This window comes from Abramis brama (assembly GCF_963993115.1).
Source record: "Abramis brama genome assembly, chromosome: 2".
Classification (NCBI taxonomy): Eukaryota; Metazoa; Chordata; class Actinopteri; order Cypriniformes; family Leuciscidae; genus Abramis; species Abramis brama.
The window spans coordinates 31,871,821-31,882,354 of NC_139964.1; the positions used below are offsets into that span (position 1 = coordinate 31,871,821).

The following is a 10,534-nucleotide window of genomic DNA, read 5'->3' on the forward strand; positions in this document are numbered from 1 at the left end:
AAGCTTTTACTTTAACAGTAATAGTCTTCTGCTGCTACCAGTGGTACTACTAAAATACCAGTAAAATATGAACTAAAATATAACAATAGTAATGGTAAATATATTTAGAATTTTTTTCGCGCAAGTTTTTACAACCCAAATCCCGCCCCCAGCTCCTCCATCCCCTTTCTTCTTCTTATTGATATTATTACTATTACTAGTAACATGTATGTGGCTTATTTTACAGTCAACGTTACACCCCAGTTTCATTATTTCATTACGTCCCAGCGTTCATTTTGGTTGATTATGATTTCACTTTTCTAACTTTAGTTAGTGTGTAATGTTGCTGTTTGAGCATAAACAACATCTGCAAAAAGTTACAACGCTCAAAGTTCAAAGCAAATGGAGATATTTGCTTTTAAAGAAATTGCTTTTTAAGGACTACAAAAAATGGCTGGTAGGGACTACACGACATTCCTCCCGGGTTAGTGACATCACCAACCCTAGAATTTACATAAACCCTGCCCCCGGGAACGCGATTTATAGATTATCAAGACAGAATATGCTAATCAGTGACTAGAAGATAACTACACATCAGCTACATAAATTCATCAACTAACCATTCAGAAAGGTCCTGTTGCATTCTACAAGTTGTCACTTCTTGAATCTCTCCATCATTGACTTTTTTGACGTTTTTGACAATTTTAACATGCTATATAAAAATATCTGTGGGGTATTTTGAGCTAAAACTTCACATACACACTCTGGGGACATCAAATACATATTTTACATCTTGTGAAAGGGGCATTATACCACCCCTTTAATCCTTATTCCACTTTATCTCCTGCCTACTCTTACTAGCCAATCAGTGGAGTAGGAGTGATTTACAAGAAGTCTGTGATTGGACAGTTGAGCCGTCGTTCACGCATCCGTAGCAACAGTGATCAGGAAACAAGTACGTTTTGTTTCCTCGCTGACGTGAACGCGCTTACGTGGGCATATCCTGCTGGCGCTGCAGCCCGAGAGCATTTCAAGAGGTACTGGACTGGGCAACTCGCTAATTACATGGTCTCGACGTCCTGTAGAGATTAGGTAGGTTTTGCTGCGTTGACTTGATGATAACCGTTTTTCTGTAGCCTGAATCCACCTCATGCCCTGATGGAGCGATGCCGTAGCTGTCAGGCTAACCGAGCTTTAGTAACGCGAGCCTGCAAGAAGATATGTTCAAACCAACACTGCTGATTTAGCGATTGCTTTCACATGGACATTAAACACAGGCAGATAGTGCTGTCCGCTGTTTGTTTGTTTGTTTGTTTGTTTTGTTTTAATGCAATTTGCTACAAGGTAGTGACTGATCCCTCATCAGCTGTAAAAGTGACAATAAAAGCTGTAGCTAGTGAGTTTTGCAGCTGTTTCGTCGTTATAAACTACTGTACCGAAGTGTTTCAGTGACAAAGCAACTTGCAAATAGGCTTTATGAACCATCAGTTCTGTACTGTATCACACACAAAAGCCTTTTTGTACTTGCTTAAATTGTGTAAGTGTGTGAAAACTGTGGTGTTGCAGTGGTAAAAGACCTAGACTACTAGTGCAGTGGGAAGCTGTACACTTCCCTAAGTCTACCCACCTTTATCATATAGCACCTTATGCAATACAGATTGTTTCAAAGCAGCTTTACAGTAATAAACAGGAAAATAACAAAATCAATGATGAAGACTTCATCAAACCTGAGACAAATTAAAATTTTGCTGTGTCATCATTATTCAGTTAAAGTCAGTTCATTTTTGATTCAGTTCAATAACTGTTAAGTTCATCAATTATGAAATTAGTTTAATTCACCTATAAGCAGCTTTACAGAAGACAGTAGTATCATTATTCAGCAGATTGTTCACTTTTGATTCACTAACATTGTTGATGCTGCAAAATTTAGCAATTGGGCAATTCCACGCAAAACTGTCACATCCATAACGCCAACACAATGCCATTGTATTTAGTTGGCGTTATGGATGTGACAGTTTTGCGCGGAATTGCCCAATTATTAAACAAAGTTGATTCAGCTAAAAAGCAGCTGTGTAGACGACAGTAGTGTCGTCATCCAGCTCAAATTTTGTTCTGATGCAGTCATATCCCTACGAATCCCTGACATTTAACATGTGTGTCCAGTTTCAAAGGCACGCACAGCTGCCGGGTATCTTCAGGTGTCTTCTCGTCTCCAAAGCCTGTCCCCTGCACTTGGCCATGGTGGATGTGAGTAAGTGGCCTCTCTTCACCCTCTTGAGTGCACAGGAGCTTGCCTCCATTCGACAGGCGTGCATCTTTGGAGTAGCTGCTAATGAGGCCATCTACATCACCCACAATGACGAAGTAAGCTGATGAAGAAACCGATAGTATCTGTGTGGGTCTTGGTGGTGTAAGCTTACATGACCCATTTCAGTAGTTTGGAGTAATAGAATAAAGGTTCACAAAAGGCTTCTGTACCTTTATATGAAAACTAATCTGAATGTCCTGGCACAGGTGTATGTGTTAGGTGTGAACTGCAGTAACTGTCTGGGCACTGGAGACAGTCAGAGCACCATTGTTCCTAAAAAGCTGGACTGTCTGAGTGGAAAGAAGCTGGTCAGTTTGAGCTATGGCAGTGGTCCTCATGTTCTTCTGGCCACAGATGGTGAGTACAAGTGTAAATTCTGCTGTTCAATGTCTAAATCTAGTTATAGTGAAGGCGTAATGTGAAATTACTTATCCAAATAAAGTTGTCAAGTAACATGGTTGTATTACAGTTCTATCTAAATATTTAACCACATATTTTACACTTTTGTCTTATTCAAAGTCCTTTTGTCTCCTTACAGAGGGGGAGTTGTATGCATGGGGGCATAATGGATACAGTCAGTTGGGCAATGGGACGACCAATCAAGGTGTGTCTCCCGTTCTGGTGTCTGCTAACCTGCAGAACAAGAGGGTGACAGAGGTGGCCTGTGGTTCTCACCACTCTTTGGCTCTGACCCATGAGGGTGAGGTGAGGCTCGGGAACGTTTTTTTTGCGAAATGGCTTGGGAACTGCGTGAATATGGAAGCCCATTTCTGCCACATAAGGGAAAAAAGTGCTTTGTTAAATCATAATGACATAAAAAGTGGAAATTGAGATAAGTGATTAAAGATTTACCGAAGTATAATTTGACATAATTTTAAATTATGAGATACTAAGTCATAATTCTGAGAGAAAAGTAAAACAAATATGACATAAAACATTGCAGTTATTAGATAAAGTGTCGAAATTACAAGATAAAAAGTAAAAAAGGTCAAAATGGAGCTTCTAAGTCAATTATGAGATAAAAAGTCAAAATTATTACATTCGGGTTTTTTTTATAATTATGACTTTTTATCTCATACTTGAATTTGAATTTATCTTATAACTTTTACTTTTTTATCTTAATGACTTATCTCATAATTTCAACATGCCATAATTATGACTTATCTCATAAGTTAGACTTTTTATCTCAATTGCAACTTTTTATTCCATAATTATGACAAAGGATCTCATAATTTAAAAGTAATCATAGTTATTACTTTTTATGTCAAATAATGCTTTGGTAAATCATCCATTTTTATGTGTCAGAAATGGATTTTCTATCCATAAGAGACTGCAGATTTAACCTAATGTCGATTAGTCAGCCATCGTGACCCATCCGTGGCACAAGATGAGTATATGTTGATTGACAAGTTTATCTACCGTGCTTTCTGGAAAATAAGTTGCACCAGCTCATTTAGAATAATGTGAAATACCAGTAAATAAAATGTAATGTTTACAAACATTATACACATGAAATGCCCAGATTTATTGGCCAACTTATTGAAGCACAGCCATATCGAATAATTAGGGTTAAACTGGTGGCATGCTGTGAATCTAGTAGCATTGACCAAAATAGTTTCAGAATATCTTAACTTTGCTCTGTGTCACATGCTAATCCCATAATCCAAGCAAATTCCTTCCTGTTTATTTTGTATATAACAATTTCCCTTTTATCAGTCTCTTTAGAAACACTCCAGCAGTGGGTTAAAAATGTAGGTTACATATTAAAGGGTATTAGATGGATTTAAGTTTGACAAAACCCTCTTCTCTCACCCCATCTGTTTAGCACGTAGAGTTAGCCGCTTGGCCTCGTCGTGCTCACTGTAATGACGAGCATGTGACCTTTTTCACTAAGCTGAGAGGGCTTTTGTTCTCAGTGGAACTACCAAGATCAGCTTGGGTGTAACAGTGTGTGTTTGTCTGTAGTAATAATTAATCATTAAATCTTCTCATTTAAAAACATTGGCAGCCATGTGTTCATAGACAGCCAGGCTGGCGTTTTTATGAATTAATGTTTGTAACTCAATATCCCTGCTAATTATAAGTTGTCCTAGGTGTTTGCATGGGGCTACAACAACTGTGGTCAGGTGGGTTCAGGGTCCACCGCCAACCAGCCAACGCCTCGTAAGGTGTCCAACTGCCTGCAGAACAAAGTGATGGTTAGTATAGCCTGTGGACAGACTTCATCCATGGCTGTGGCGGATAATGGTGAGGTAAGGGATGAAATTAACCATTCATACCGCATTGTTTTTGTAAGGACCCAACCTGATGCTTAAAACATTTTGTTGATTATGTACTATTTAGTACGCATTGTGTGTCGTCTCACTGTAGCTGTGTCGCTTGCTTGTTAGTAGTGAAATGTGTGTTGGTGTTTCAGGTTTATGGCTGGGGTTACAATGGTAATGGCCAGCTGGGGTTGGGGAACAATGGGAACCAGCTGACTCCGTGTCGTCTGATTGCACTGCAAGGCCTCTGTGTGCTGCAGGTACGGACCAGAACATCTGCTGTCTTCTTAAACAGATTGTCAGCTGTACATGTAACACGCCAATATACACTACTGTTCAAAGGTTTGGGTTTAGTAAGAGTTTTTTTAATGAAATTAATACTTTTATTGAACAATGATGCATCAATTTGATCAAAAGTGTCAGTGAAGACATTCATAATGTTACAAAAGATTTATCTTTCAAAAAAAATCCTTTTCTTCAAACTTTCTATTCATTAAAAAAAATTATTTCCACAAAAATATTAAGCAGCACAACTGTTTTCAACATTGATCATAAGCAATGTATCTTGAGCACTATAACAGCATATTAGACTGATTTATGAAGGATCATGTGACACTGAAGACTGGAGTAATGATGCTGAAAATTCATGTTAAAATAGAAAACGGCTTTTTTAATTTGTAATATTTTTTTCACAATATTACTTGACTTCATAGAGCATAAGAGACTTCTTTCAAAAACATAAAAAAAAAATCTGACTGGATTTTTCTAAGAATTGGCAACAAAGCAAGCATTTTGTTATTCTGCACAACCCATGAGACTATACAGATTTTTAAAAATGTACGTGGGTGTAAAATATGTGCTTGTGTTACTTCGACAGATTGCCTCAGGTTACGCTCATTCTCTAGCACTGACTGATGAGGGCCTGCTGTATGCATGGGGTGCAAACACTTACGGCCAGCTGGGCACCGGCAACAAGAGCAACCAGCTCAGCCCTGTTCAGGTCATGACTGAGAAAGAAAGGTAATGGAGTTTGGGAATAAATATTACTTGGTCAATCACTGACTCCCAAAACAGTATCACTATTTTTAAAGGGATAGGTCACCCAAAAATGAAAATAATTCTGTCATTATTTACTCGCCCTCAAGTTTTTCCAAACCTGTATGAATTTCTTTCTTCTGCTGAACACAAAATAAGATATTTTGAAGAATGTTTGTAGCCAGACAGTTGATGGACCCCGTGGACTTCCATAGTATGGAAAAAACTAAGACAAAAGCACATAACAAAATGAATACAACTAAAATAAAAACTCATTTAAATTATTAGTAAATAATATAAAAGTATATTTAAAATTATACTAAAATAGCACTTCTTAAATCCAATGAACTGCCTGTACTATATAGTGTAGAATCCTAACCTACATGGATCCTATGACTGATTTTGGAACAGCAACTCTCTCCTAATAGTTTCTCCTACACATCACACACATGCTTCTATTTGATTTCAGAAGAGTTTGGCCCTAGCATGTTGCTAAGCGAGCAATGTGATACTCAATCAGAGTTATTAAATAATATCCTTCCAAGCTTTATAATGGGAGTGAATGGCTCTCCTGTTTTTGAAGTCCATTATCATCTTCTATGGTGCATCCATCATAAAAGTAATCCATACTTAATAAACTAAAATAACTAGCTTCCGGCAGATGACTCGCTCAAGTCGACTTGGGCCAAAGAGCTCACAGTAAAGAGCTCATGTTGGTGAAAGCTGCATGATGTTGACATTTGCATTAAGTCAGTGCCATTGTTGGTCTGAATTGTTGCATCCCAGGGAGATTTCCTGTTGGTCTGGTGGGAACTTCCTGAAAGTCATCCTGTTTTGGTTGTAGTATGAATAGCAGCTCTCTTGCACCCTCGCTGTGGGGTCACTGCAGTTATCTCTGCTAATATTACTTTATTGATACTTCTACTTACTAATATTGCAGAATATGCATAATAATGGAACTAACAACCCAGTAATCTCTAATGTCGGGAGAATAAGACTCGTATAAGAATCTGACTGATCTGACTCTCGGTTCTTTCCCCTTTGTGCCCTCTCCTCCTGCATGTATCCTTCCTCGTGCCCCTGCTCTCCTCCTCCATGTTGGCCTTCTCCATTGCTTCCTGCTTTTTTACTCCGCCTCCTCCCCGCGCCAGGATTGTGGAGATCGCCGCCTGTCACTCCACACACACCTCTGCAGCAAAGACCCAGAGCGGTCAGGTGTACATGTGGGGGCAGTGCCGCGGACAGCCCATCGTGCTGCCACACCTCACACACTTCACCAGCACGGACGACGTCTTCGCCTGCTTCGCCACGCCCTCTGTCATGTGGCGGCTGCTTGCCATGGGTGAGTTTGTGTCGGCGTCCACCATTGTTCTGATGTTTGGTTCACTTTGGCTGCTTTGTTGTTTGAATCTCAATGCATTCATACTGATGTCTCTGCTGTTACATAACTGTGCTGTGTTTGTTATCAGACCATGATGATTTCCTGACTGTGGCCCAGTCTCTTAAAAAAGAGTTTGACAATCCAGAGACCTCCGACCTCAAATTCAGCATCGACGGGAAGTACATCCATGTCCATAAAGCTGTTCTCAAAATCAGGTGATCACCTCACTTCAGTGCCATGACTAATAATTGGTATATTCAAGAGCTTAATGATCACTTTCTCCTCTTTAATCCTTTAATTTCTGACTCATTTCAGGTGTGAGCACTTCAGATCAATGTTTCAGTCACACTGGAATGAGGATATGAAGGAGGTGATCGAGATCGACCAGTTCTCGTACCCAGTGTACCGCTCTTTCCTGGAGTTCCTCTACACTGACAGTGTGGATCTTCCTCCAGAGGATGCCATCGGTGGGTTCTGCTCCATTTTCACACCTGGTTTACAGAGAAATACTCATAGATGAGGGAAAGAAACCAATAACCACTCTTTTTGGGGATTTTTTTAACACCCCTTTAAATGGACCAAAACTAAACCAGGTGGAAAAAACATGGTCTTACTGTGGACTCATCTCATTTTGGTCCATTTTTGCTGCCAAGTTGCAGTCCACTTTCCGTTCACACTTGTTTTTTGGAATGTAAATCACTAGAATTGTATATACCGGTAAATTAATGATGACATTAATGATTCTTGTAGTAGTAGTAGTAATAAAAATAGTAGTAGTAGTAGTAGTAGTAGTAGTTTTTTTATAATAATATAATTATTATTTACAATAATACACTAATAATAACTGCTAATTATGCACTATTGTACATAATAATAATAATAATAGTAATAATAATAATCATATTAACTAATTATGTGTTATTTAAAATGATTTTTACAATAACAATAATGCATAAATGATGATTAGTTATTATTTTAACATTGTTTTTGTAAATAATTATTATATTATTGTAAATAATAATGATAATAATTATAACTGGTTATGTTCTTTATTATTAAAAATGATAAAACCTTAATAAAATATTAAAGTCACCATTAAATCAAAATTGACAAATACATTATTTTTTTTACAGAATGTTGCGGTGTTTATTCTAAAAGATTCATCCATGCAAATTATTTATTTGAAATTCATATGTGGCATTCAGTTAGCAATTCGATTTCCACGAGTCCCGCCCTACATTTGTGTCGTTCCTGAAGCCATTTCACTCGGCTATATATCGCAATAGTGAGGAAAAGACTATCGCCGTTTCATGCCAACTTTAAGTATTAGTAATCTAGTACTGTATGCTTCTGTATATTTTGTATGCACTGTAACTTGTAACAACCAAATGTATTTGGAATTTCACAATTGTAAGTCAACCTTGCATTCACAATGCATGTTATAAAACGATGCAGAATTCAGGAAGGACAAAGCATTTGTTGTAGCCATTAAAAAAAAATGAATGGATTTGGCTGTCTGTCACAGGGTTACTGGATCTGGCAACCTCATACTGTGAAAACAGGCTGAAGAAGTTGTGCCAGCATATCATAAAGAGAGGCATCACGGTGGAGAACGCCTTCTCTCTGCTGTCTGCTGCCATCAGATATGATGCTGAGGTAAAACAAAACCATCCTGGAGGCCTGGCTCACTAGAGCACCCGGTTTACTAGACTGTTAGCTCTTCTCAGTCTCATTCTGTTTGCTAGTTTTTGCAATTAATCAAAAAAGTAAAAATATTTTTGTAAGGTAATACAGAGCATCAACACTGTAAGCTAATGATAATCATAGATGGTGATATTGATTGTTCTTGCTCGCTTGTTCAGTCCCTCATAATTACACATTCATGCTTTCTTTCATATGAAGGATCTAGAGGAGTTCTGTTTTAAATTCTGTGTGAACCACTTGACTGAGGTCACGCAGACAGCTGCGTTCTGGCAGATCGACGGCAACATGCTGAAGGAGTTTATCTGCAGAGCCAGCCACTGTGGAGCCTTCAAAAACTAACTCTGACGTCCACCACACACACACACACACACACGCACACACACAACCCATCTGTTACTGCAGTCAGTCCTCTTCACAACTAGTGGGCGCTGTTACAGCAGACGGTCACTGACACAGCGCCCTCTGTTGAGCACGAGAGAAACTCTTTCATAATGGTCAATGCCTGTTAATCTCATTCTCATGTACAACCATTTCACATTTAGGTTTTGCCTGCTACTAGGAACAAATTCTAGTGCCTCTCATGAGAATAGCGTTTGCATAATAAAGTCAGGGCCAAAAAGAGGCATAATTCCACTTAAACGCGCACCACTGAAAAACAGACCTTATACTTTTTCACAGAAAATATTAAAAAGAGGTCACCAATTAGTTTTTGTTTACTTGCTGTGATGCAGTGCATTACAGTTTGCTCATTTTTTTATTGTGTTGTACTGGCTGGGATCTGTAAATGTGCATTATATTGTCCTACAGTCAGCAGACCTTATTGATATTGCACACTCATTTATTTTTCTGTAAATGTTATTTGACCAAAATAATTTCTGCTAGATTAATTTTGTTTTGCTTGATTTGAGTCTTAACGTGGGCATAGTTTTTCTCGTCTAACCTTTTAGAAACTGTTTGCTATCGCTTGGTTTAGAAACTGTTGGTGCTGTGAATTACAGAAGCAGCATTTACAACAATGACTGTTGCACTTAACCAGTCTGATGTTTAAGATTTGCTAAAAATATAAAGAGTATTATATATAGTTGCACTAGTAGTTTCCTATACAGGAGCTGCTCATATAGGATCACTAGAGGGTTTGTATCCATTTTTTTTTATAGGTGTGAAACACTTATATGACATAATACTAATGCCTGTGGTAATTTTGTTTGTTACATATTAACCAACTGTATTTTTGTTTTTCACATGTACATACTGTACAGTTTTTGCATTAGTTTTGTAAATTAATCTGTGCGCATCACGTGTGCCACAGTTTCTCTTGTAAGTTATAAAACCTGAACCTTTAAAGGAAAATAAAGCTTTTCTTATAAGTTGCATTTGTTTGTTTTTTATTGTATGTTTAAATGAATGGCAGCATATTTATTTATTGTAGATATATGTTTAGACCTTCAAATTTGTAATATGAAAACAGTACATTTTACTTGCATGAGTCAGATTTCATTGTTTTTAATTGTTTAATTAGAATTATACATTTATTTATTTTTAGAATAAATTTTATATATTTTAATTGTATTGTTATTTTACAAATCTGATATAAATGCAAGTAATTATAGTTCCTGAAAGGCATCCTGTAGTTTAATTTCTCATTAAATTAAACAAAATGTTAATTACCAGAATAGTTAAATCCTTGTTTGGGTAAAAAGTAATTAGTGACTGATACTCATTCTATGAAATGATTAAATGTTCAGAAATGTTTAAAATGCACACAGGTTTGACTAGTTCAGCTACACAAATTAGCGGGTGTGTATTCCAACATACAGTCATGCAATCTTCTTATATTCTTATAATAATAATTTCAATAGAAAG

The 10,534-nt window shown here is 37.5% G+C and overlaps 1 protein-coding gene across 1 annotated transcript; it reads left to right on the forward strand.

Moving 5' to 3' along the window:
- Window positions 1–904: 904 nt before the first annotated feature.
- On the forward strand, window positions 905–10,042 carry rcbtb1 (regulator of chromosome condensation (RCC1) and BTB (POZ) domain containing protein 1). Its single transcript, XM_084103743.1, has 12 exons — window positions 905–1,071; window positions 2,143–2,343; window positions 2,494–2,644; window positions 2,826–2,992; window positions 4,381–4,539; window positions 4,704–4,811; window positions 5,429–5,571; window positions 6,738–6,928; window positions 7,056–7,182; window positions 7,283–7,434; window positions 8,493–8,623; window positions 8,870–10,042. Exons 2-12 carry the CDS (start codon window positions 2,218–2,220, stop codon window positions 9,008–9,010), a joined length of 1,596 nt encoding a protein of 531 aa, XP_083959869.1. The 5' UTR covers window positions 905–1,071; window positions 2,143–2,217; the 3' UTR covers window positions 9,011–10,042.
- The last annotated feature ends 492 nt before the right edge of the window (window positions 10,043–10,534 follow it).

Bases quoted from the DNA above. Each gene is read 5' to 3' on its own strand.
- rcbtb1 (XM_084103743.1), top strand. From the start codon at position 2,218: ATGGTGGATGTGAGTAAGTGGCCTCTCTTCACCCTCTTGAGTGCACAG. The intron at 2,645-2,825 runs GTGAGTACAAGT...GTCTCCTTACAG, and splicing joins TGTTCTTCTGGCCACAGATG to AGGGGGAGTTGTATGCATGG. The intron at 5,572-6,737 runs GTAATGGAGTTT...TCCCCGCGCCAG, and splicing joins GTCATGACTGAGAAAGAAAG to GATTGTGGAGATCGCCGCCT.